Genomic DNA, 26,963 nt, shown 5'->3' on the forward strand with positions numbered 1-26,963 from the left:
AATACGGAACTAAAAAAAACCCTGAGAGAAACGAAATTGACAGAGTCACCCATCCCTACCAGAGGGTCACAGATTCCCCATTCCTGATTTAACGTGTCTGGAGGTTTGTTTTGTTTGTTTGTTTTAAATACAAGATTAGGACTATGACACAGTGTGGAGTGATAACACATAACTCCTCAGGTTGTGGCCCTGATAAAAACTGTCAAAGCTATTTCTCTTCATCACTGGCTGAGGAATAGAAGGTTTGGAGGAGAATATTTTTTCTCTGGTGTGGGGAAATGGGTTACTAGCCTCACGTACTGTGGTCCTTATCCCGGTCACACACTGCTAGGGGTTGAGTCAGTTCCTCACCCCACAATGTTCTTTTTGAGGAGGTCGGGCTCTACCTGATATATTCTAATGTTATACAGCTTGCAAAGCCAGCAGGGGCAGTAGACTCAAGAGACTGAACAAGTTATTAAGCAGAGGGTTTGGGCCTCTTATTGGCTTAGTCTTTCTTGAAGGTGGTGCTATGGAGGCTTGTATGAGCCCTGGTGTACACAACCTGCGAACTGGGGCGGCACAGCCCTTCGCTCATTCTCCTGCTGCCAGCCCAATCCTTGTAAGGGGAGAAGGCAGATCTGCGGGATCCTGCATACTCAGCTTCAAAGGCTGGGCTCAGATGTTGGGAGGGGGCTGGCTGAAGAGGAAGGGGCTCATCCAGATTGAGGAAGGAGAGGGGATGGTGACCTCGGCTAGACCGCCGAATTCCTAGAAGCTGATACGCGAGCCCCCTCTTCTCCTCCTCAGCATCTGTGCTCACAGGCTGGGTACCTTCCTGGTCTTGACTTGACTCAGAATTAGCCACAGGCACGCTTGCAGTCTCCTCTTGTTTCACCGAGATCTTTGGAAGCTAAACCAGGGATGGGAGAGAGTGCATATGGAAAGAGAGAAAGAGAGAGAGGTGTGAATTTTGGATGGGTAAACCCAGATCCTATAATTTTTCAGGAAATTCCTCCCAACTCAACCTTTGGAGATTGGTTTCTGCAGGATGGGTTCAAGCACTTAAGACAGAACTTTGCACAAACATTCTTACTATTGGCAAAACCTATTGGTGTTTCACCACTTCTCTGACTAGTTGCAGGACCTTAGCCAGACCTAGCAGAGTACAGGCAGAATCCACGGAAGCAATTGGCAACTTGTCTGCAGACAGGATAGACGAAGCAGGAACCAGGAACTTGTAGTTAGGTGTTTATTATATACAGTGGACTATTTACAAGAACAGAACACAGATCTTTTGCTACCTCTCTCATACACTACTCACAACTCCTACACTGACAAACAGAACTCTAAACCTCTGAACACTGAACTCCCAGTTAGTAGGCCATTAATTATCACTCCCTTGAGAGAGCTTGACCAACCAGGCAGTTGTCTCCATGTCTCTGTTATCACCAGGCAGACTTACTCCTTCAGATTGCCTTCTGGCTGTCTGCCAAATCTTAATTGACTCTGTGTGAGTAGCTGCACGTACACAGTTTCCCAACACTTAAGATACTGGGGCACACTATTGATGCCAACAACAGGTGTGGCATCTGAGCAGGAGTGAGGAAGTGTGGCCCTCCAGATTTTGGTGGACTACAGCTCCTATCATCCTTGACCACTGGTCATGCTGGCTGAGGCTGATGGGAGCTGAAGTACAACAAGATCTGTAGGGCTACAGGTTCTACACCACTGCTTTAGAGATCTCTGCAAAGGCAGCAGCCCGCACAGATATAGGCCACATCCTACAGTCTTCAACCTTTGGCATTGTGCTGTATGCGCATGACCATTGCACCTGCATAAGCAGTGCCTTTCTACCCAGTATATCCCTGGCCCAAAGGTGTGGGGGGGTGTGTGTCAGCAGCGTGGGAAGACCCATTCAATGAGCTACATCCAGGTGGTTGTGGTATTTACATCCACATAGGGTAGAATCACAGGAAAGCTACTCCCATGTGGCCTGGACACATAGGGAAAAGACCTAAGGCAACCAGCAAATCTGTTTCTGTGTGTGTTTGTGAGAGAGATGGATAGAGAATGGTGACTATGTCAATTTCAGTTTCTCATTCTTTCAATTCAGTTCTCCATGTTACCACATCAGTCTGCATTTTTTTAACAAACAGAAGTCCTCATGAAAATTCATCAGCATTTTCGCACAAATGTCTCCCCAAAGACAATTTTTTGTACACAATTTTGCCTAGCATATACATTTTGGCAAAGCAATTTCCCCTGATACGTTTTTGTACGTATAATATACGTCATTGCTGTATGCTAGAGATGCATTTATCTGCATTTTTTTACCTATTACCTGGCTGTAGAGCTGCACTGCAACATTCGGAGGGTTGCAAACTTCAAATGATGGTTGTGTTTTGGTTCACACATTGTTTTGGAAAAATACCAGTTAGAGGTACAGTGGTGCCTCGCAAGACGAAAAGAATCCGTTCTGTGATTCTCTTCATCTAGCGGTTTTTTCGTCTTGCGAAGCAAGCCCATTGAAGGATTAGCGGATTAGCGCTATTAGCGCTATTAGCGGCTTTTAGCGGCTTATCTGCTGATCGGATCAGCTGATAAGCGGCTTAGCGGCTTAGAAAAAGGGGGGGGAGGGGAAAAAAACCAGCAGGAACTCGCAAGACATTGTCGTCTTGCGAAGCAAGCCCATAGGAGATTCGTTTTGCGAAACACCTCCAAAATGGAAAACTCTTTCGTCTAGCGAGTTTTCCGTCTTGCGAGGCATTCGTCTTGCGGGGCACCACTGTAGGTCCACCTTGAAATGTGAAATGAATCAGATTCCCCCTCCCCATTCTAAATGACAAGCTAGTTTGTGCATAGGCAAATGGTTCACAAAGATTCAAGCTGCAACACACCCCACTCCAATTATGCAGATCCAAACTCCAAATATGCCCACCACTCCACCTCTTATCCTACAGGAGGGAGATGTGACTTACAGGTACATAGGAGGAGAATGTTCCCAGCAGGTTGCTTGTGATATTATGAAAGGTCTCTTTCAACAGGTCCACTTTGTCCCCTGCCTCAGACATGGCCCTCTGTGGAGAGACCTGCAGAAGCTGCCCAGCCGCATTCCAGACAGTAACAGGGGCATCCTTCACCCTTGAGGCGATGGAGAAGCACGACGTCTGCAGGTTCTGAGACACACTACCCACCAAGCTCTGTGCCTCAACTTGCTTTGCTGTCTAGAAGGAGAAAATAAAGCCAAGGATCTTGGTTGAGCAAGCATGACTTTCCCATATGAGTACCCGTGACCACATCTGCACCATTCATTGGAAGTGGTTTCATATCACTTTAAATACTACTACTACAGTGGTACCTTGGGTTACAGATGCTTCAGGTTACAGACTCTTCAGCTTACAGACTCTGCTAACCCAGAAATAGTACCTCAGGTTAAGAACTGTGCTTCAAGATGAGAACAGAAATCACACGGCGGCGGCAGGAGGCCCCATTAGCTAAAGTGGTACCTCAGGTTAAGAACAGTTTCAGGTTAAGAACGGACCTCCAGAACGAATTAAGTTCTTAACCCGAGGTACCACTGTACTACTAATAGTAATATTAATAATATATTTATACCCCACCCATCTGGCCGGGCCTCCCCAACCACTCTGGGCGGCTCCAAACAAAATATTAAAAACACGATAAAACATCAAACATTAAAAACTTCCCTAAACAGGGCTGCCTTCAGATGTCTTCTAAAAGTCAGATAGTTGTTTATTTCCTTGACACCTGGTGGGAGGGCGTCCCACAAGGCAGGCGCCACTACTGAGAAGGCCCTCTGCCTGGTTCCCTGTAATCTCACTTCTCGCAGTGAGGGAACCGCCAGAAGGCCCTCGGCGCTGTACCTCAGTGTCCGGGCTGAATTATGGGGATGGAGACGCTCCTTCAGGTATACTGAGGCCGTTTAGGGCTTTAGGGCTCCTTCATGTATACTGAGGCTGTTTAGGGCTTTAAAGGTCAGCACCAACATTTTGAATTGTGCTCGGAAACATACTGGGAGCCAATGTTGGTCTTTCAGAACTGGTGTTATGTGGTCTCGGCGACCACTCCCAGTCACGAGTCTAGCTACTGCGTTCTGGATTAGTTGTAGTTTCCAGGTCACCAGTTCCCCATAGAATCCTGGGAACTGTAGTTTGTTAAGGGTGCTAAGCATCATTAGGTCTAGGTTGTGGAGCAATAGGACCAGAAACAGGGTCGGCCATGTGTAAATCTGAGAACATCTTGGATCTGATTGATCCCAAATTCTACTGTACCCCTGACGTAACCCCAAGAAGGATGAAAAACTAGTGTCAATGGGACCCAGGTACAGTGGTACCTCGGGTTAAGTACTTAATTCGTTCCAGAGGTCCATTCTTAACCTGAAACTGTTCTTAACCTGAAGCACCACTTTAGCTAATGGGGCCTCCTGCTGCTGTTGCGCCGCCGGAGCACGATTTCTGTTCTCATCCTGAAGCAAAGTTCTTAACCCGAGGTACCATTTCTGGGTTAGCGGAGTCTATAACCTGAAGTGTATGTAACCTGAAGCATATGTAACCCGAGGTACCACTGTAGTATCAATGAGGTTTTAAACTGAACCAGGTCAGGGTGTGCAACAAAGAAAATTATCCCCCTCGCCAATCTTTTGCCCTGGCTGGTGTGATCTCACAGGCTTTAGGGGAATTGATGGCTTCTCTCCCACAGAATCTGACAATTTCAATTTCTCTCAGTTTCACATTTTCCCAATATTACCACGTTTCTGCAGTAATTTGAAAATGCTCCAGCATTTTAGTGCAAATTTCTCTTAACATAAAAAAGTAAAGGGACCCCTGACTATTAGGTCCAGTCATGGCCGACTCTGGGGTTGCGGCGCTCATCTCGCTTTATTGGCCGAGGGAGCCAGCGTACAGCTTCTGGGTCATGTGGCCAGCATGACTAAGCCACTTCTGGCGAACCAGAGCAGCGCATGGAAATGCCATTTACCTTCCCGCCAGAGCGGTACCTATTTATCTACTTGCACTTTGACGTGCTTTCGAACTGCTAGGTTGGCAGGAGCAGGGACCAAACAACGGGAGCTCACCCCGTCGTGGGGATTCGAACCACACATTTCTTAATTCTGTTTTGAGTAACATGCACATTTTTTCAAGCATTTTTTCCTGCTACGATGCATTCTTGTATGCTGTTTCCACTAACCTATGCATTTTTACACATGTTTCCGCTCAATATGTGCGTTTTTGTATATATTGGTTGGTTGGCAAACTGAATTGCAGAATTAGGAGCAGTACAAATTTAAAAGCTTAACTGTGTGTCAGCTCACACACTGGGTTTGCAGAAGGGTGAATTAGGTAGTTTTTCATTAAAATGTTAACAAAAATAAGTTCACATTTCTCCCACATCCCAACCCTTCTGCTCCCAATACACAGTAGCACATTCAATTTTCTCTGGGTAAACATGTCAAATCAGAACTCCATTAATTTAGGACAATGGAAAAATTGTAAATTTAAAGTTTTCCTGAAAGTCCCCACCACTGAACAAAGGTCATAATAGTAATAACATCAGAATTTCCAGGATCTTTGATATAATCAAAGACCCCATGCTTGGCTTTTTAATGCCATGTCCCCTTGGGAAAGAGCTCCCGCCATTTCCTTCCCCTGGCTGTTTGGATAGAGGATGAATTTCCTGTGGAAATTTGGCCTCTAGTTTGACTCCCCCAGTTTCACCCAATGGAGGAAAAAAGCAAAATGCCTGGCTACCTCAAACCCAAAACAGCTGGATTCAACAGGTTAACACCATTTATTTACATGCCAAAGCTAATCTCCTAAAAAGCTAACTCTGCTTCTCCAGTGTAGAACAGAACTCTGGTGGATACAGTGGTACCTTGGGTTAAGTACCGTATTTTTCACTCTATAACACGCACCAGACCATAACACACACGTAGTTTTTAGAGGAGGAAAACAAGACAAAAAATATTCTAAACGAAATAGTGGATATATGATTTTTGTGGTTCATGCTGTGGCCACAGACATGTGATCTGACAGTGAGTTTGGAGTAGCCCAATGCAAAAATCCTGAGGATCCATGTGGATCCATGCTTTGTAACCATGGAGGAGGAAAGGAAGGGGAACCATGGATCCTCTGCTCACGACTGCAGCAGATCCCCCCCGCCACCCGCAGGCATTCGCTCCATAACACGCACAGACATTTTCCCTTACTTTCTAGGAGGAAAAAAGTGAGTGTTATGGTGCAAAAAATACGGTACTTAATTCATTCTGGAGGTCCGTTCTTAACCTGAAACTGTTCTTAACCTGAAGCACCACTTTAGCTAATGAGGCCTCCTGCTGCTGCTGCGCCGCCGGAGCACGATTTCTGTTTTTATCCTGAAGCAAAGTTCTTAACCTGAGGTACAACTTCCAGGTTAGCGGAGTCTGTAACCTGAAGCGTATGTAACCTGAAGCGTATGTAACCCAAGGTACCGCTGTATTATATATCTCCACATTTTAAGTTTTCTCTGTGAGTTTGAAAGATTTGGAAAGCTGCACCCCTTTTGCATAACACTAAAAACTACTCTTCTTTGTTCCTGAGGTTTTCTTTTAAGCAAGATGAAAGTCTTGGTGGGGAGTAATTATTCTACATAAGGGTGGAAGGATCTGTTCATTTCAGTTCTTTAAGTTTCTCGTTTTCCCAAAATTAAATTCAATCCACCACATATCTGCAGCATTTTGTACTTAAAAATAATCCCCATGAAATCTCATTAGTATTTTAGTGCAAATTTATCTTAAACACATTTTTCTATGCGGTTTCCTATAGGCCTACCTGGACATGGCAAGGATTGAACCTGGGACCCTCTGCTTGCAAAGGATGGTTTCTGTCATTGATCTATGTTCCACACACGCACCACGCACATAGTCCAAGAATAATGATTTCAAAAGTTGTACCTTTCTCCCAGTGTCATCTTTCTTGGTTTCCTCCTCTTTCTTTGGCACCTTCTGAACCTTCTTGCTTAGCCAGCCGGTTTCTGTGCTCTGAACACCAATGATGATCTTCAGGACCTTCTTTGAGCTCTGTCGGGCCAAGACAACCTGCACAGAAGAAGATGGTGAAGAGTCCATGCGTTTCCAGGCCCAAAGAAGGCATGCGGATTAAAATTAATTGGACATGGGTGAGAAATGATTGTTTTGTCAATTTGGGCACATCAAAGTATAAATTTCAAAGGGTCTGTCAGATGCTCATGGTGGTTGCTCGTGAGTAACCAGGCAGGACTCCGACCTGTCTTTTACAGGTTTTATGGTGCAAAACTATTTACAGTGCAGATCTACAAAATTCATGTCCGTCTTCGTCACTTGCAGAATTCGGGAGTAGCCCCTTCTGGATTCTCCCCCAACATAAGAACTTCGACACCCCAAGCCTCCTCCTCCCCTCCTTGCGTTTCACCCCTCTGCGCAAGCTGGGTGACGGAAGTGGCGTGCATCCCTCCTAGCAAGCATGGCGAGGTGAGGCGCTGGGGCTCTCAGCAGCATCCTCGAGCCCTTTCCTCGCTTGGCTGGCCCCTTCCCTCTCTTCTCCACTGGAAGTATGGCTTTTCCCACACTGGAAGCCCCCCCCTGCCTCCCTCCCCTGTTCCAATGGCAGTCCCCTGACAGGGTCAGTGATTTCTATGTATTGTAGAAATCATAGAATCATAGAGTTGGAAGGGACCACAAGGATCATCTAATCCAACTCTCTGCAATGAAGGAAAGTTGCCCAGTGTGTGACTCAAACCCATGACCCTGAGACTTAGAGCCTCATGCTCTACCAACTGAGCTATCCCTGGCTGGCAAACACACCTCATTCAAGCATCTAGAACCCCATCATCAAGCTCAGGTGTCTCTCTGTGTTTTAACTGTCTGTAAATGGTTGGTGTCAGAAATGTATAAATTGAATACAAAGAGTTATTTTTATATTTGAACGCTTTTATGTACTCATAATGAACACTTTCCATAAATAAAATAATTTGCTACACATTATTCACTTTTAAGCATTTCGCTACCCCACCAGGGCAGCTAAAAGGAGTTCTTCCCCACCTCCCAGTATGACTCATGCTACAGGAAAAGGTCACCAGGTACAAAGGTTGGTGGTTAAGTACTGTATCTTAAGTAGGAATACAATACACCTCACCTTAATGGGGAAAACTTGTGCCCAGGTGACCGATGTTTTTGTGGACTTCAAGATCCCTCCTGCTCTCCCTTCTTAGAGTTCTTTATCTTTTAACCCAGCTTGGCTTGGGCAGCCCTTCAAACAGAAAGGCCTAAATAACATGCAGACCTTCAAACAGCGGATTCTCCTTTGTAAAGTAGGTCATGTGGCCGCTCTACTTTATCTTCTCATCAACCTTATAAAGTAGATTAGGCTAAGAGATAGCAAATGACCTAAGTCCAGTGGTTTTTCCCCCTGGGGGGTACGCAGGGATACGCATACCCCTAAACATGTTGTGAATCTAACGGGAGAAAAAACTAAAGTTGTTAAAAATTTTAGTTTCTTCTCTAGCACGGTGAATCATCTGTTCCATTGCTACCCCATGTTGGATTGTAAAACTTGGCCAGATAATCCGCCTTTAACCTTTGGCAAAACAGAAACAATGAACTCGTGCGACAGAATTGAACTTCTTGATAGATAAATCCTCAGGGGTTTTTGAGAGTACTTTTCAGAAAAGAAGATTCCATCATCTCTTCTGCCTCTTTTAAACATAATCAAGAACACCCCAATTTCAACAAGTGAGTGTGAACATGGCTTCTCTCAGATGAATTTAATACTGACTCCAACAAGAGCTTCATTGCATTTAAACCCTGTAGCCAACTTAATGTTTATAAAACTGGTAGGCCCTCCTTTGAGCCTTCAAGTGTATGTAAATTCATGGTTTTTGAAAGGACGACATCTGGCGACAGACACCAACAGCAAGCAGAGGAATCGGGAAGATGTTAGTGCACACAACCTCATGCCAATGTGGAAGTTACTGTGAGCTGTCAGCTGTGCAATAAGAGGTAACACATGTTCTTCGTACTTTTGTCCATTTTCCCTGATCTGAACTATAAAATGGTGGTTTTCTTGAGTCAAAACTAGAGTACCCCTAAACGTGGGTGGTGCTGTGGGTTAAACCACAGAGCCTAGGACTTGCCGATCAGAAGGTCAGTGGTTTGAATCCCCATGACGGGGTGAGCTCCCATTGCTCGGTCCCTGCTCCTGCCAACCTAGCAGTTTGAAAGCACATCAAAGTGCAAGTAGATAAATAGGTACCGCTCCCGCGGGAAGGTAAACGGCTTTTCCGTGCGCTGCTCTGGTTCGCCAGAAGCGGCTTAGTCATGCTGGCCACATGTACGCTGGCTCCCTCGGCCAATAAAGCGAGATGAGCGCCACAACCCCAGAGTCGGTTACGACTGGACCTAATGGTCAGGGGTCCCTTTACCTTTACTATTTTTTTTTTAGAAGAAAGAAAAAAACCACTGCCTAAGCCCATCAACTGAGTGTGGCAGAGGGGCAAATTGAACCCGGGTTTCCCTCCCTGCAGTCCTAGTCCATCACTCTAAACTACTACACCACACAAGCTCTCAAGAGTGAAAACACTCTTAAGAGTGCTTGGTAGCTTCCTCCAGAAGCTGCACATGCAAATCCCAGCTCAAGGGAACCACAACATGTTCTACTTAATCTTGGGTACCCAACACATCTCTCTGTATTTGGACTGGAGCCAGGAGGACCCAATCCTTGGGAGATATACATGGGGGGGGAGAAGACCTTGGGAGGGGAAGTAGCTATGTGATGGTTCCCAGGCACAAACTCAACAGGATGTTGGAAAGGAGGTACCAAGGGGGATAATTTGTGTGTCTTCCTCCTCCTGTTCAAAACCCATGCTCCCATGACTCCATGAGGGAGAGTTCATGGCTTTAGGAAGGATGTTAATCAAAGTCATGAATCAATACAGAGCCAGTTAAAAATAAACCAGCCTTTTCATCTTCATTTGTGAACCTAGTGCCCAGAGATAAAGTCTTTACTAGAGATCGGAACCCCACACTAAAAGGAAACACAGGAAACTATTATATAATCCTAAAAATAAATTAGGAAAAGTTAGGAATTGGCTGACTTAGGAATGTAGGTCAAATTATTTCTCTATGCAGGCCAATAGTGTAGTGCAATGGTTAGAGCAAGGGTGGAGAACCTAAGGTCCAGGGTCCCCAGGCCCTCGGAATCTCCTGATGTCACTCTTGCCAGAAAGCATCTTCAAAAGAGACCAAGGACCAAACTATGGTCTTTTGAACTGTGTGTGGATGGGTTATTTTGTTTGTTTGTTATTATGTTGCATATTATTGTATTCTTATATTGTAAACCATCCTGTGATACTAGGAGGATGAGGAGCAGTAAATGAAGAAGAAGAAGAAGAAGAAGAAGAAGAAGAAGAAGAAGAAGAAGAAGAAGAAGAAGAAGAAGAAGAAGAAGAAGAAGAAGTAGTAGTTCTGAGTGTTTTGGTTCTTTCTTAAAGTTACACGGTTAACATGTACCAGATGAGCTTCATTTCTGTTTACTTCTTGTTTGTTTACTTTATTTTTATTTTTCCAGTCCTCATGAGAACAGTGACAGCATTAAGAATCGAGAAGGAAATATGGTCTAAAGAAACAAAGGCGTTATGATTTTTACGACTGCGTCCTGACGATGGCTCATTTAATTTTGGGCAGGGAATTCAAACGGTCCTAGAACAGTGGGAGCCATGGGGAAAGTTATTATGAGTGATGCTTAAAATAGAAAATGAATGTGTAGTTAAGCCCTAAATTAAACCATTACATGCTAAGCCCTAAATTAAACTTTTACGTGCTAATCCAACACTTGGTACAACAACCACGCTCATTTTAGCCAAGGGAATTCCAGGCAGAGACACTTACCAGACCTGGGATCCACGTTGCCAAATCCTGCCCTTTTTCTCTTACGTGCTGGATGTTTTGGGTGGTCTTTTTGTATGCACGGTGGAAAGCAGTAACAGCTAAAGATCTTATCCTCCCAAAGGTGCTCAACTCACACCTGACCGGAGGCTTGTGCACTAGAGAAGAAAAATGTGGGGAGATGAGAATATACATGCAATCAAGGAGCAAGACCAGCGATATTAGACAAAGAGGTTAAATGCCTCTGCACTTTCTAAGACATCAGAGCATCCCTACTAATAAACAGGAACCCAGGTGGCGCTGTGGTCTAAACCATCGAGCCCCTTGGGCTTGCCGATCAGAAGGTTGGCGGTTTGAAACCCCAAGACGGGGTGAGCTCCCGATGCTCTGTCTCAGCTCCTGCCAAACTAGCAGTTCAAAAGCACACCAGTGCAAGTAGATAAATAGGTACTGCTGCAGCAGGAAGGTAAACGGCATTTCTGTGTGCTCTGGCTTCGGTCATGGTGTCCCGTTGTGCCAGAAGTGGTTTAGTCCTGCTGACCACATGACCCAGAAAGCTGTCTGTGGACAAACACCAGCTCCCTCTGCCTGAAAGCGAGATGAGCGCCACAACCCCATAGTCACCTTTGACTGGACTTAACCATCCAGGGGTCCTTTACCTTTACCTACTAATAAACAGGCCAGGTTATAGGCAGCTGATGACTAAAAAACCCACATTCTCTTTTTAGTTCCATCTTTATAAATATAAGTAAGATAATCTCTCCTCTTTCTGCTTCAATTTTCTTTCAAGTAGCAGACTGAGGCCTGCTTTCTCAAAAATTAAATAGAATGGCAAGACAGTTTGGTGTGAGTATAAGCTACACCTTACACTTCCACAATAGCTGTCAAAGGTGACAGTTTTAAAGTAAGGTTAAAGAAATTTTAGGCTGCAATCCTACACATGCTTTCTTGGGAATAAGTCCTATTGAACTTGAAAGAATTGACTTCTAGCTAGACATGCATAAGGTTGAATGACATCTGCATAATCTTGCCCATTCATTAATTCCCCCAGCTTTTTAGGGCAGTTCACATAAAAACTGGCATAGGGCGTACACTCTCATTCCCTCTAGCTCCCTTTGGACAATCTGTTTTTTGCACAAAGTTCCATAGAGGTTAGAATATGTCCATCCTTTACTGAGCATCCATCTTTATTTGTTTGCTTGGAAGTTCTACATCTTTCTCTCAATCGATTGTTTATCTCACACTTCTTCTTTTTTTGCATTTCCCAGTCACTTTCCTTACTGCAAAAAGTCTGTTGTAGATGTTGTCAAAAGTGTATTTGTTGTGGCAGAGCACCAGAGCCTTGTTTCAGAAACTGTGAATTAGGTAGGTTCACCATTAAATGTGAACGGAATCAAATTTATCCCGCATCCTTACCGTCACCCACAGTTTTAAAAACAACTCATGTTAAAAATAATTTAGATCATATGCTGCTGGTTAATCATGAATGTCTTTTTTGGTGTCCAGTTATAAGGGATTGTCTTGAAACCAATGATGTCCTTGTACTGGAAGAAAGGTTCCATTGTTTCTGTGGAGGTTCCCATCAGTGGAACAGGGATGGCGGCTATTTTTCCAGATTCACCCTCCCCTCTACAGCCCTATGCCAACTCCCATGATGCCCTGAAGGGTAAACTCCCCCTCTCTGGAGCAGGTTGGAGGAAAGGGGGGTAAAGTGGGGGTGCAGAGGGGAGAGTGAATATGCAAACATTGCCTGCCTTCCCCATTCTGCTGATAGGAGGTTCCACTAGAACAGGGGTCTGCAACCCGCGGCTCTGGAGCCGCATGTGGCTCTTTTACATCTTTGCTGCGGCTCTGGGGCGGATACTAGCGAGGGGAGGAGGCGCATTGTGCACCCCGACACTCCTCACTGTGGCGGGCGCTGTACTGGCTGTGACGTCGCATGGGGGCGGTGCATGCGTTAGTCACGCACCGTCCCAACGTCACCTTCCCGCCCGCTGTCAGATCGTGGCTCCGGAGATATATTTGTTTTAAATGTCGCAATGGTTTTGCGGCTCCCAGTTGTTGTTTTTTCTTCGGAAACGGGTCCAAGTGGCTCTTTTTGTCTTAAAGGTTGCAGACCCCTGCACTAGAATCAAAGACCTTTACATCATCCAAGTGATAATATTGGACACAACTCCTAGTTTTTAATTAGTTTGAGGGTTTAACCCTTTACCTTTACCTAATGACTTGCTGCTAAGCAGAAAAAACTGGTGCATGTAATTTCAGCTAATAATACTCTGTCTGAATGGCCATTTTACCTCAGTTCTTTTTATTAATTTCAGATGGGACATGTTAAGCAATTTGCAGTATGAGTTTCTGTTAAAAAGAAATAATAAACTGTGGTTTGAATCCAAATAGTTCCATGAAGTACCCCGAGTACTGGAAACAGAAGCATCTCCAGTGCCACCTTGTGGAAATTACTGAATTCCCATATGCGATACGTAGTAGGAAAGGGATGTAGCCCAGTGATAAGAGCATCTGCTTTGCATGCAGAAGGTCTCCGGTTCAATCCCTGACATCTACAGGTAGGCCTGGGAGACAGCCCTGCCTGAACCCCTAGTGAAAGTCGTTGCAAGCTAGGTGGACTTTCTAAACAGTAGAAAGCAGTTTTCTTTGTTTCTATTTGGGGATTGGCAACAATGGGGACGCAGGTGGCGCTGTGGGTTAAACCACGGAACCTAGGACTTGCTGATCAGAAGGTCAGCGGTTCGAATCCCCACGACGGGGTGAGCTCCCGTTGCTCGGTCCCTGCTCCTGCCAACCTAGCAGTTTGAAAGCACGTCAAAGTGCAAGTAGATAAGTAGGTACCGCTCCAGCGGGAAGGTAAACGACATTTCCATGCGGTGCCCTGGTTCACTAGAAGCAGCTTAGTCATGCTGGCCACATGACCTGGAAGCTATACGCCGGCTCCCTTGGCCAATAAAGCGAGATGAGCACCGCAACCCCAGAGTCGGTCACAACTGGACCTAATGGTCAGGGGTCCCTTTACCTTTAACATGGGGAAGATGGGTGGATAATCCACCACAAATCCACCACCTCTGTTTTTGCAACACTGGGGCTGCTTTGTTCTCTTTTGGCATATCCACGACCTAACACCAGCTAGGGTTGCCATATGTCCTCTTTTTTCTAGGACGCGTCGTCTTTTTCGGGGGCATGTAAAATGAGAATCATCCTAATGATCCATAGTTAAAAGTAGAAGTTGGCAAACGCGTCCTCTTTTTTGCTCTTCAAAATAGGGCAACCCTATGACCCACCCACAAAATCAGGTACAGTGGTACCTCAGGTTACAAACACCTCAGGTTACAGACTCCGCTAACCCAGAAGTAGTACCTCGGGTTAAGAACTTTACCTCAGGATGAGAACAGAAATCACACGCAGTGGCAGCAGAGGCCCCATTAACTAAAGTGGTACCTCAGGTTAAGAATGGTTTCAGGTTAAGAACAGACCTCCGGAACAAATTAAGTACTTAACCCGAGGTACCACTGTAATGGTACTAAGCAACGCTGAATTTAGAGTGGTGCAGACAGTTTCCCCACACAGGGCGTCAAGCCGACGGGTTTACAAGACTGAGAAGATCTCTAATTGAGAAGATCTCAAATTTTGGCCTGGCACAGGGCGCCATATTACGAAAGATTACCAAAGTCTGTCCCTGTACTAACTAACCTGACTCATGCTCAGTTTTTGGTAGGAAGATGTCCACCAGCTTCTCCAGTTTGCCAATGGCTGCGTCTACTCCAGCTTCAGCCAGCTGGCTCACTCGACTGGTCCTGGCATACTCTGCTGCGTCCCTCAAGCTACCCTTGGGCTGCTTGCAGCTTTTGACACCCAGTCCCATGACTCGGTCCAAGGTGTGCATAACTGAGCGCATAGCACTTTGCATGTAAGTTACGATGGAGTCCTTTAGATCAGATGTAACCTAAAGCAGAAGGAGATAACAGAGAAGAAGATTGTTATTTTACTTTTTTTAAAAGGGTGCTTACCTGTCTGTCACTATAATGTTTCAGGGCAGGTTACAACAACATAATGTATACTGTCATGAAATCAAATAAAACTATTACAGTTATAAAGGTAAAACACAGAACTCTTATAATGGCCGAAACACAACAGAATAGATTCAACTGAAGAAGTGTGTCCCAGATCTACACACATGCAAGATGAAAACAAAGAAAGAATTAGTACAGAAACAACAAGTAAGGATTTAAGGGGGAGAGGCAAGGAACTGGGAGACCACATTTGTTTTTGCTTTTGCTGTATCAGATACTGCTAAGTATACGGGCAGGAATTGAAAACTAGACAGCTGAGGGAGAAGGAGAAAGAATTAAATTGGAAGATGTGAAGTTCAAGATTAGATATAAGGGTTGAAATGTGAATTGGAATATAAAGCAGTAAATAGGAAATTATAGGGACAGAACTACCTAAAATGTATAGAAACTTATTCATGTACGCAATTACAGTGGCAAGAATGTTTCTTGCCCCCAGATGGAAAGAAGCAGTAGTCCCAGCAAAGGAAGAATGGATACAAAAACATATGGAATATGCAGAAATGGCAAAACTTACCGGAATCAGAAGAAATCAAGATAACAATTTATTTATTTAATTTACAAAAGAATGGAAATTGTTTATTGAATATTTACAGATAAATTATAAACAGATAAAAAAACTGGAAGGATTATTGTAATAACCTGCAGTTTTATAAGAGTATATATTTAAAGAAGATGAATAAATGAGTAAATCAAGTTAATTTGGATATGCAGAAGGTATTAAAAACAAATTTAAGGAACTGCAGAAAGAGGGGGAAGGAAGTTTTGAAATGTCAAAATGATTGTAAAGTTAGTGGCATGTATAAAATTAATGAAATGTATAAACTTGAAAAGTATAAGCAAACGAACAAATAAAAAATGGGGAAAAAGCAGTAAATAGGGGGAAGTAGAACGGGAAGAAGAATGGGAAGTCATCTTATTTGAAAAAAAATGTAGTAAATTTGATGTAAATGCTATTGATTGGTTATAATCTGGAGAATGAATAAAAACTATTTGGCAAAAGAAGAAGTGGGTCCTGCATAACAAAATATCTTAACTGTCAAAGGCTGGGCAAAGAGGTGCATCTTAACCACATTTACATGAGCTGGCTTTCTACATTTTTACCTAGACTTCAGGGTTCATCCAGCAAAGCAGTCTCATAACTTACTTTCTCCACTGGCTGGTTGAGGGCAGGAATCTTCTGCTCCAAATGGTCCAGACCTCGACAAGTCAGGATGTTGGCTGCTGCAACTGAATCAAAGAGGATACAGATACTAACACGGTTCTAGGGCGAGGGAGGGAGAAGGAGCAAGCTGTAAATTGCTCCAGGGAGAAGGAGCAAGCTGTAAATTGGTTGATTCAATCAGTCCATGCACAACACACACTTAACGATTTCCAAACAAGCCAAATTCCAAGTCCAACATCCAAATTCTCCATCTCTGCGTCATACCCTCCAACATTTCTCCAATGAAAATGGGGACATCCTATTCCATAAAGATAATTTTACTGTTTCTACCCCACACATCTGACTGGGTTGCCCCAGCCACTCTGGGCAGCTTCCAACACATATAAAAACATAATAAAACATTAAACATTTAAAAACACCTTCCGTATACAGGATTGTCTTGAGATGGCTTGGGAGTTGAATAACTCCATACCCTCCAACATTTCTCCAATGAAAATAGAGACATCCTAAGAAAACCTGGGACATTCTGGGATCAAATCAGAAACCGGGAGAAAATAGGAACACTTGGAGGGTCTGTTGCATACTGTGAACAGGAGGCTTTTGTTTGACCCGGGTGCCTGGGTATAATTGCTATATCTCATAAAGGTAAAGGGGACCATTAGGTCCAGTCGTGGCCAACTCTGGGGTTGCGGCGCTCATCTCGCTTTATTGGCCGAGGGAGCCGGCATACAGCTTCCAGGTCATGTGGCCAGCATGACTAAGCCGCTTCTGGAGAACCAGAGCAGCGCACAGAAATGCCGTTTACCTTCCTGCCAGAGCGATACCTATTTACTTGCACTTTGACGTGCTTTTGAACTGCTAGGTTGGCAGGAGCAGGGACCGAGCAACGGGAGCTCACCCCGTCGCGGGGATTCGAACCACCGACCTTCTGATCGGCAAGTCCTAGGCTCTGTGGTTTAACCCACAGCGCCACCTGCGTCCCTTCCCCCTTTGTACAGTAGGGCTAGTTTCTACTCCCAATCATACACTCCTCTCCATCCTCTACCCAACCAAGCAAGAGGTGTTAGAAAGGTTCAAGGCCAAATTACAGCCAGGCAAGAAGCATCAGGGTGCAAAGCTGGGGGTGTGGCTGAGGGAGAGTTCCAGGGGTCAGATAAAGATGCCTGGGGGGCCACATTTGCCCCCCAGGCCAGAGATCCCCCCACTCTTGACTTACATTGAGGTTCCAGCTTCTTCACCATAGGCTTCACGCTCGATGCAGCTATGGAGCTGGCATTCTGGAGGCCTCGCTCGTAAGCCCCACACACGGATGCCATGAGGGGATGAACTTCTTTGGTGACGGAATATGCCTTCTGGAGGTTGCTGCATGCTGAATTGACCACCGGTAGGTGCAAGACCCTCTGCAATGCGTTATCATTTCCCTGCTGGGGAAGGAAGGTAAGGGACTAAGACTGGGAAGGCTTCCAGGTTCAATTCCTCACACACTCACCCTGGCCTACCTCGCAGGGTTGTTGTGAAGCAGTCATATACGCTGCCTTGAGTTCATTGGAGAAAAGGCAGTAAATAGAGTATTGGACTGAATATAAGCCTCATTCCTCCCCAAATTCCAACCGTGAAAAGTTAAAGTGTGGCCTATATTTGCGACCTTGCGGTATGCATCCAGGAGCGCTGGGCAAACAGCGCCAGGAGCTCAGCAAAGTGTCGCCCGCCCCATGCGTAGTCCCCCATCCTTTCCCCCAAGGCCGGAAAGGGAGAGAGCGAGGAAGGGGAAAGGCCGCCGGCAACACAGCGTGGCTCCCCCCCCCCCAAGTATGCAGCCAGGAGCAGCGAGGAAAAAAGCGGCTTATATTCGGGTATTTTTCCTTTTTTCTCTCTCCCCTCCCCCAATTTGTGGCTTATATTCGGGTGCAGCTTATATTTGGGCCAATATGGTAAACACAATGAATGAATGAATGAATGAATGGATGGATGTAGAAGGTTGAGGGCAGTTTTGTAGCACCCTGCTTGTGGTTAATGCTTAGCTGGAATGAAATATTCAACGCAGCAATAGAGAAATTAAAATAATAATTTATTTGTCAGACAAATAAATGAGACACAGTGGTATATGGTTACCAAAGCTCTGCCCACTCCAGCCCTGATGGCCAGTACTTATATTTCCTCAGCCCAGCCCCCTTGCTCCTCCTTTGGCTGCCTCTGTCCAATCAGCCTGGTTGAAATTCCTATTGGCTGTTTGCTAGAACCAATCATAAAAGATACACCCATTTCCTATTACCGTATTTTTCATCCCATAGGACGCTCCGTCCCATAGGACGCACCTAGTTTTTTGGGGGGGAAATAAAGGAAATTCCCCCCCCTTTATTTCCCCCCCCCCAAAGCAGGTTGGGGAAACCAAACCAGGTCGAGGAACAGCGGGATGGCAGCGCTCTGCCTCCCTGCTGTCCCCCGAGCTTGTGGGGCTGGCCGATGTCTGCCCGGCGCGGGGGGCGCTCTGCTTCAGGGCGCTCCGCCCACCGGGCGGCAGGCTGCTATCCGCAGCGTGGGGAGCCCTGCGGGGAACTCCTACAAGGCTCCCCACGCTGCGGATGTCTGCCCGGCGCGGGGGGCGCTCTGCTTCAGGGTGCCCCTCGCGCCAGGCGGCAGGCTGCTATCCACAGCCTAGACATCCCTGCGGGACCTCCCGCAAGGCTGCCTAGGCTGTGGATGTGTTCCCGAAGCGCCGGGTACTCTGCTTTCAGGGCGCCCGACGCTCCAGGAAGCAGGCTGCTATCCGCAGCCTAGACAGCCCTGCGGGATCTCCCCAGGCTGCGGATGTCTTCCTGAAGCCTGGAGGGCGAGAGGGGTCGGTGCGCACCGACCCCTCTCGCTCTCCAAGCTTCAGCAAAAGCCTGCATTCGCCCCATAGGACGCACCCAGATTTCCCCTTCATTTTTGGAGGGGAAAAAGTGCGTCCTATAGGGCGAAAAATACGGTACCTTTTATGGGAGACAAAGAGCTATATTTCCTTCTATCCATAAATGGCAGACAAGTAGCCATATATCTTACATTTGCCTCGACCAGGCACCTTAATTACCAGATCACCTTTTGCCCTATTGCCCTATTCACTCCAAAACAGATGGCTAATTAAATTTTATCTTAAACAGAGATCTTGGGTTCACCTTCTCACACACCATCAATGAAATAAGAATCTAACATAAGAATCTAACATTTCTTACTTTCTAGATCCTTTGCATAATTACATTTAAGCCAATATATTTAATACATAACATAGATAGATTTTTAGAAGAAAAGGAACAGTTTCAAAGTAAAAAGGACTCAGTAAAACAGCTTCGAAAGCAGCCTTTTTAGTTTACAACTCTTTTTCCTAGCCAGCTGCTGTTCCTATTAGCTCTTGCCCTTTAACCTTATGAAAATATGGCTCGAGTCTTCTGTTAAACAATAAAACTTACTATTTACCAACTCTTAATTAGTGTTTTTTGCAGCTTGATTGTATTCTGTAATTTGTATGGTCAGTGTGACCTTTTGCTCCCAGCCTGTAATTTCCTTTTACAACCCTGAAGTACTGCTATAGATCAGAGGGGCCCTGTTTAGGAAGATGAACATCTGCCAAAACACTTAGCCAGCTGGTTTCTGCCTGGCATGAGAGATACAAACATTTACAAATATATTTTTAAAGCTCTTTTTAAAATACAGGTCTCGATCAGATGCCTCAGTTTAAAAGGTAAAGGGACCATTAGGTCCAGTCGTGACCGACTCTGGGGTTGCGGTGCTCATCTCCCTTTATTGGCCGAGGGAGCCGGCGTACAGCTTCCAGGTAATGTGGCCAGCATGACTAAGCTGCTTCTGGCAAACCAGAGCAGGGCACGGAAATGCTGTATACCTTCCCGCTGGAGTGGTACCTATTTATCTACTTGCACTTTGACATGCTTTCAAACTGCTAGGTTGGCAGGAGCAGGGACCGAGCAACGGGAGCTCACCCCATTGGTGGGATTCAAACCGCCGACCTTCTGATCGGCAAGTCCTAGGCTCTGTGGTTTAACCCACAGCGCCACCTGCGTCTGAGGGCAGTTTAGGAACAACAATTGTCCCACAAGTGACTGGAGCTTTGTCAGGCCAGCAGCAACATTTGTGCAAGCTGCTTCAATCATTCTGCAGACTTGGAAAGTTCAAGGTTGCTTCTGAAGGAGGCTGTGTTTCAAAATGCACTGAGCCGTCATAAATCCTCTCTCTTTAGGGAACAAGTTTCTCCGTCTTGATTTCTGCCCACGCACTTACCTTAGGGGTTCCGTTCTGCATTAGCTGCTTGCTTTTGGCTGCCATCCTTGCATTAGCCTGTAAACTAAAGTGCAAAGAACAAATTAATCCACAGCGCAAAGGCAAGAGATTCTTCCCGTGTGGTTTCTTCGGAAGCCCTCAGAAGAGTCTAAGCTTGTACAATCCTGGAACTTCAACCCTGACACAGGAAAAGCGGCTTTGGGTGCCAGGACTCAGTGAGGAAAACAGCTGTCTTGGGGATCTTTACATATAATTACACATGCAATAAACGTGCAATTATCCCTCACACAATGTGGGAAACACAGTTTATTTTTTTCTCATGCTCTCAAGTACACATTACATATGCATTAAGAAATTTAAAGTCGCAGTTATTCCCTGTTAATAGAATCAAAAGCAGCCCTTGGGGAGGGACAGGTTTCTTTCTTTCTTTCTTTTTAAAAATAAATAAATATAGCTTTATTGATTTCCAGTATATAACAACAATTACAAAATACATGCATTTTAATTCTGTCTTAATAGATATATTTTTTTGCACCCATTACTTGCACTGCAAAATACAGAGCAGTGAGAACGCTGAAGGAAAGCTGTGTTTCGTTTTGCATGTTATTTCAGTAAGTGAAATGCAATGCAAAGCGAATAAAAAATTCTCACCCATTCCTGCTCACAATTTTTGCTTCCTTCCTGAATTTTGGTACAATCAACATTTTACCTTTCTTTTCTTTTTTTAACCACTCAGTGCTGAATTTGTGACAGGCTAAGTTCTCAGACATCTTTTTTTTTTTTTTTTTAGTGGAATATCTAAATAAAAAGATGCATCTGAGCATAAGAAAGTAAGACAATTCTGCTGGATCAGACCACAGCCACATATGGTCCAGTATCCGGTTTTCATAGTGGACCACCAAATGCCTCTGGGGAGCCTGAAAAGATTGCAGCCTTAATCTACATTGCTCCAGGAAAGAGTCTCCAGAAGTCACATATATCAGCATCTCCTCTATATAGGTGTCTTTTTGCAATAACTAAATTAGAACGGTACTCACCGGCTTCACAAGTCAAACCGCCTTTAGCAAGGTGCCAGAAGTGGAGAACATGCAGCAGTGCTGTCTCAACTCTGACAGAGGCAAGTCTTGCCCCAGACAGTAACGCAAGCAAGCCCCACCTTCCAGCTAATAGGGTCAGGGGTCTTGCCAAGCTGCTGTGGAAATTGGGCAAAAGAGCTTCCTTGGATTCTGTAAAACTCAGACGGATGCCCGAAACATTGCCCAACTGTGATCTTCAAATGGCCAAATATGCAAGAAGCAAATCACACATCCAAAGGGACAAATTATATCCCCTTGGGTCAGAGTCTCCAGATCTTCAGAAAGCACCTAAACCTTTTTTTAAAAAAAAATCAGGTGCTTTCAGGGGATGCACTGCCAGTTCCTCTTCTGGGATATCTTTCTGTCTCTGGCTTCCTTGCTTAAAAAGTGCTCAAGTTAATGTGTACATTTTTGGTTACATTCCATAAGCACCTGAAGCTCAAATTGCATTCTGATTGTGCCTTGTAATATATCAATGGCTGACAGTGTGATTATGAATATACGTAGGAGTAGTAAGAGCTGAATTATATTGTTGCTGTTGAGCACAGGGGTGGTCCGTGCATAAGGCAAGGTGAAGCCATTTGCTTCAGGCGGCGGATCTGAGCCCTGCTCTTGCTGTTGTGCTGCCAGCCCTGCTGGGGATTCGTCCAAACCAAGCATAGGCAAACTCGGCCCTCCAGATGTTTTGGGACTACAATTTCCATGATCCCTGACCACTGGTCCTGTTAGCTAGGGATGATGGGAGTACTTATGGAGTAGTTGGGAGATGAGGCTAATATGAATGTCTCTATAGTATAGGCACTGGAAATAATAATAATAATAATAATAATAATAATAATAATAATAATAATAATAATAATAATAATAATAATAGTAGTAGTAGATAGGTAGCCGTGTTGGTCTGCCATAGTCAAAATAAAAAAATTCCTTCCAGTAGCACCTTAAAGACCAACTAAGTTAGTTCTTGGTATGAGCTTTCGTGTGCATACACGTGGTATCTGAAGAAGTGTGCATGCACACGAAAGCTCATACCAAGAACTAACTTAGTTGGTCTTTAAGGTGCTACTGGAAGGAATTTTTTTATTTTGACTATGGCAGACCAACACGGCTACCTATCTACTACTGGAACCATGGAAGGCACCACATTGAGCCGCATGAAATGGAAGTCCATCAACCAGGTATCTGAAGAAGTGTGCATGCACACGAAAGCTCATACCAAGAACTAACTTAGTTGGTCTTTAAGGTGCTACTGGAAGGAATTTTTTTATAATAATAATAATAATAATAATTTATTCCCTGCCCATCTGGCTGGGTTTCCCCAGCAACTCTGGGTGGCTTCCAACAAAATATTAAAAATACAATAAAGCATCAGATGCTAAAAACTTCCCTAAACAAAGCTGTCTTCAGAAGCACATGCTCTAGCCAGTGTTTCTATTTGTATAACACTTTAAACAGCCATGGCTTCCTCCCTCTCAAAATCCTGGGGAATGCAGTTTGCTCCAGGTTCTGAGAACTGGTAGGAGACCCCCTATTGCCCTCCTAGAGCTCCAATTCCCAGAGTTTCCTGTGAAAATGGATTGTTAAATCACTCTGCAAATGGTAGCATAGGGGTTTCTTACCAGTTCTCCGGAATCCATAACGAACTACAGTCCCCCATTTTTTTGCAGGGAAGCCAAAACTGTTCCAAGTGGTATAATACTGCTTTAAATGCATAGTGCAGATGGGACCCACCAGTGGTCTCAGACCAGGCATTTTGGCAACAGGGCCTAGACTTTATTTCCAGCGTCAACTGGCCCTTCAAACCAGCCCGTGTCTCTGTATGGCTTTCTCCTCCTCCTCCTCCTTCCTCAAATCCATTGTTGCCACAAATATAGGTGAAGAAGCAAGGCTGCTGCAACCAAGTGGAAATTATTTCCTTAGGTCTGGGAATTAATCATTCCTCTCCGCAGACAGAAGTCCAAAGTGCAGCAGTTGCTCCCCAACAGCGGGCTGGGCACTTGGCAAAGGAAACTCTGCTTGGCATAGATGACAAGAGAGAGAGAGAGAGAGAGAGAGAGAGAGAGAGAGAGAGAGACCAGCCACCATCCCACAGCACAAGTGCTCCTTGTCCTAGACTGAAATGGGGTTAAATCAGACCACTTGGTTTTCAGCCCAATGAAACACATGCACAGAAAGAAAATGCACAGCAGCCGTAAATCCTGGCTTTGCACTTTGAAGCAAGTAGCACCCATTCCCCACCTTGTTACACTTTCAGACTCCCATCCACAGACCACACAGGATACAGTGGTGTCTCGCAAGACGAAATTAATTCGTTCCGCGATTTTTTTCGTCTAGAGAATTTTTCGTCTTCGGAAGCACGGTTTCCCATAGGAATGCATTGAAAATCAATTAATGCGTTCATATGGTCAAAAAAAGTCCAAACAAAGCCAAATTTGGTACAACAAGAGTTTATTAAGTGCTCTTTAAAGTCACACATACTGTAAAGAGCATTTCAAAATTCAAACCCAGAATTTTTTTAAAAAAACAGCAGAGTGGCCCAATGGTCACAGAAAATCATAAAAATGCAGAAAAAAACCCACAAGCTTCCAGATTCTTGCAAACCCCTTCCCAACACCAAGTCCTTGAATTCCAAACACCCCAACCCAAAATCCAAACCCCCCCAAAAAAGTTTTAAAACCTTAACTTACCAAATGGCTGCAAAAGAAGTTTTGGAAAAGCTTCAAAAATCACCAAAGTCTTTAAAAACCTCAAAAAAGGCTACTATGTACACTGCGTTCTATGAGTTGCTCCTCGAAGTCAAGTCGCAACTGTATTAACAGTGTTAAGAAAAAGGAAACAAACTTGCAAGACGTTTTCGTCTTGCGAAGCAAGCCCATAGGGAAATTCATTTTGCGAAGCAGCTCAAAAACGGAAAACCCTTTCGTCTAGCGAGTTTTCCGTCTTGCGAGGCATTCGTCTTGCGGGGCACCACTGTAGTTATTTCCAGTGCTTTTTTTCGGGGGGTGGGGAGAGACTCAAGGGTACGCATACCCTTAATATGAATAGTATGAACATAGTATGAATCTTTGTACTTTTGTCCATTCACTGTACAGTGATACCTTGGTTTACAACCGTAATCTGTTCCGGAGGTCCGGTTGTAAACCAAAACAGGTTGTAACCCAAGGCGCGTTTTCGCCAATGGGGCCTCCAAAAAAATTATAACGGGTTGTAATCCAAAAAAATGGGTTGTAATCCAAAAAAAAGGGACACCCACTTCAGGGTTTGACGTGGTTGTAATCCAAAATGGTTGCAATCCAAAATGGTTGCAAACCAAGGTACCACTGTATTTATTCCCTCCGATTTGAACTATAAAATGGTGATTTTCTTGAGTCAAAATGAGAGTACCCCCAAACATTTCTTTAAAGGAAAAAAGAAAGCGCACTGGCTATTTCTGATTTAAAATAGCTACCATAAGATCAAAGCATTGTGGGTGATTGTATCTTCAGGACTGCCATTAAGGAAGTGTCAAGTGCAGGGTTGAGGGCTCCTGTTCAGCATTTCTGCCAGCCCTGCCCATTTCCAGGATACGCCATTCTTCCTCCCTCTTGTTATTCCATTCCCATTGGACTACTGCAATGCGCTCTACATGGGGCTACCTTTGAAGGTGACCCGGAAACTACAACTAATCCAGAATGCGGCAGCTAGACTGGTGACTGGGAGCGGCCGCAGAGACCACATAACACCGGTCTTGAAAGACCTACATTGGCTCCCAGTACGTTTCCAAGCACAATTCAAAGTGTTGGTGCTGACCTTTAAAGCCCTAAACGGCCTTGGTCCAGTATATCTGAAGGAGCGTCTCCCCCCCCCATCGTTCTACCTGGACACTGAGGTCCAGCGCCGAGGGCCTTCTGGCAGTTCCCTCACTGCGAGAAGCCAAGTTACAGGGAACCAGGCAGAGGGCCTTCTCGGTAGTGGCGCCTTCCCTGTGGAACACCCTCCCACCAGATGTCAAAGAGAACAACAACTACCAGGCTTTTAGAAGACATCTGAAGGCAGCCCTGTTTCGGGAAGCTTTTAATGTTTGATGTATTATAGTATTTTAATATTCTTTTGGAAGCCGCCCAGAGTGGCTGGGGAAGCCCAGCCAGATGGGCGGGGTATAAATAATAAATTATTATTATTATTATTATTATTATTATTATTATTATTATTATTATTAAACCGTTGGTCAGTATTGTATGGCCACTGAGCATTCTCAGCCCTCCATGAGGCTGCTGCTGCTTCATCTTTTGGAGTGCGGGGAGAGGTTGCACCCTTAATCTTTTCCCCTGAAGATGTTCTGCATTTCAGAGTTCACCAGGGCAAGCTGTCACCTCTCTCTCGTTTCTCCCTTTTGGCCACAATCCTGTCAGACAACCAGCCGCAAAACCGGGAAAGTACAAATGAATAAAATAAACTAGGGGCTGAAAACAAAATTTATTCTGGGCTCAACATGGTTCAGAACAAGTCCTTCCTCAGGGAGACATTTGGACCTGGAATAAATTTAATGCCAAGCACATGAGAGTTACCCCTTCACTGTCTCTCCTTGCCTACAGTCCTGCAAGTGCTCGCCAGCTAAGTTTACAGGAACACCAGAAGAAGCTGCAGGCCTCAGCCAGGGAGTTTTATCCCAACCCTACCTGGATAGGGATGCGGGTGGCGCTGAGGGTTATACCACAGAGCCTGGGGCTTGCCGATCAGATGGTCGGTGGTTCGAATCCCCGCGACGGGGTGAGCTCCCGTTGCTTGGTCCTTACTCCTGCCAACCTAGCAGTTTGAAAGCACATCAAAGTGCAAGTAGACAAATAGGTACCGCTCCGGCAGGAAGGTTCTCCAGAAGTGGCTTAGTCATGCTGGCCACATGACCCGGAAGCTGTACGCCGGCTCCCTCGGCCAATAAAGCGAGATGAGCGCCGCAACCCCAGAGTCGGTCACGACTGGACCTAATGGTCAGGGGTCCCTTTACCTTTACCTGGAGGTACTGGGAATTGAACCTGCAACCTTCTGCATGCAAGGCAGACGCTCTTCCACTGAGCCATGGCCCTTTCATGTGAAGGGAACTATTCAAATGAATGATGTGCTGCTTCTTTCCCATCCAACATGCAAACACTGGCTGTTATACCGTTCTCTTGTTCTGTTTGAGACAAGAGCAGAACACTCTGCGAGATGGATGTAGTGAGACCTGCTAAACTCAAATAGTGGAATATAAACAGCTGAAGAATAGGCTTTAAAATTCAAGAGCTTCACAGGAGCGCTGCTAGGTGCCACATCACGGTTTATCAATAAAGCTGCAGAACAGTTAGGATGGGGAACCTGTGGCCCCTCCAGATGTTGCTGGACTCCAACTCCCATCAGACCCAGCAAACATGGTCATTGGTCAGCAGTGATGGAAGTTGTAGTTCAAGAACATCTGGAAGACCACAGCTTCTCCATCCCTGTTCCAAGGGCTGAATTCA

The 26,963-nt window shown here is 45.1% G+C and overlaps 1 protein-coding gene across 2 annotated transcripts; it reads right to left on the bottom strand.

The window, feature by feature from the left end:
• Positions 1 to 363: 363 nt before the first annotated feature.
• Positions 364 to 21,640, bottom strand: PLIN1 (perilipin 1). 2 transcript variants are annotated; one of them, XM_083475351.1, is made up of 9 exons: positions 21,451 to 21,623; positions 20,414 to 20,477; positions 17,358 to 17,562; positions 16,124 to 16,206; positions 14,600 to 14,852; positions 10,901 to 11,055; positions 6,932 to 7,075; positions 2,961 to 3,206; positions 364 to 892 (listed from the first exon to the last, which is right to left on the bottom strand). In XM_083475351.1, the coding sequence occupies exons 2-9, from the start codon at positions 20,456 to 20,458 to the stop codon at positions 488 to 490; spliced, it is 1,536 nt and encodes a 511-aa protein (XP_083331477.1). In that variant the 5' UTR covers positions 20,459 to 20,477; positions 21,451 to 21,623; the 3' UTR covers positions 364 to 487. The 2 variants fall into 2 exon arrangements, with proteins under 2 accessions (XP_083331477.1, XP_083331478.1); XM_083475352.1 differs by lacking the exon at positions 2,961 to 3,206 and having other exon boundaries at positions 21,451 to 21,640.
• Positions 21,641 to 26,963: the final 5,323 nt, after the last annotated feature.

This window comes from Podarcis liolepis, assembly GCF_965112155.1.
Source record: "Podarcis liolepis genome assembly, chromosome: 14".
Lineage (NCBI taxonomy): Eukaryota > Metazoa > Chordata > Lepidosauria > Squamata > Lacertidae > Podarcis > Podarcis liolepis.

Excerpts from the sequence above, each read along its gene's own strand:
- PLIN1 (XM_083475351.1), bottom strand. The coding sequence starts at position 20,458 with ATGGCAGCCAAAAGCAAGCAGCTAATGCAGAACGGAACCCCTAAG. Across the intron at positions 14,853-16,123 it reads TCAACCAGCCAGTGGAGAAA|GTTACATCTGATCTAAAGGA; the intron begins GTAAGTTATGAG and ends CTTCTGCTTTAG. Across the intron at positions 893-2,960 it reads CATTCTCCTCCTATGTACCT|CTTCCAAAGATCTCGGTGAA; the intron begins GTAAGTCACATC and ends TCCCTGGTTTAG.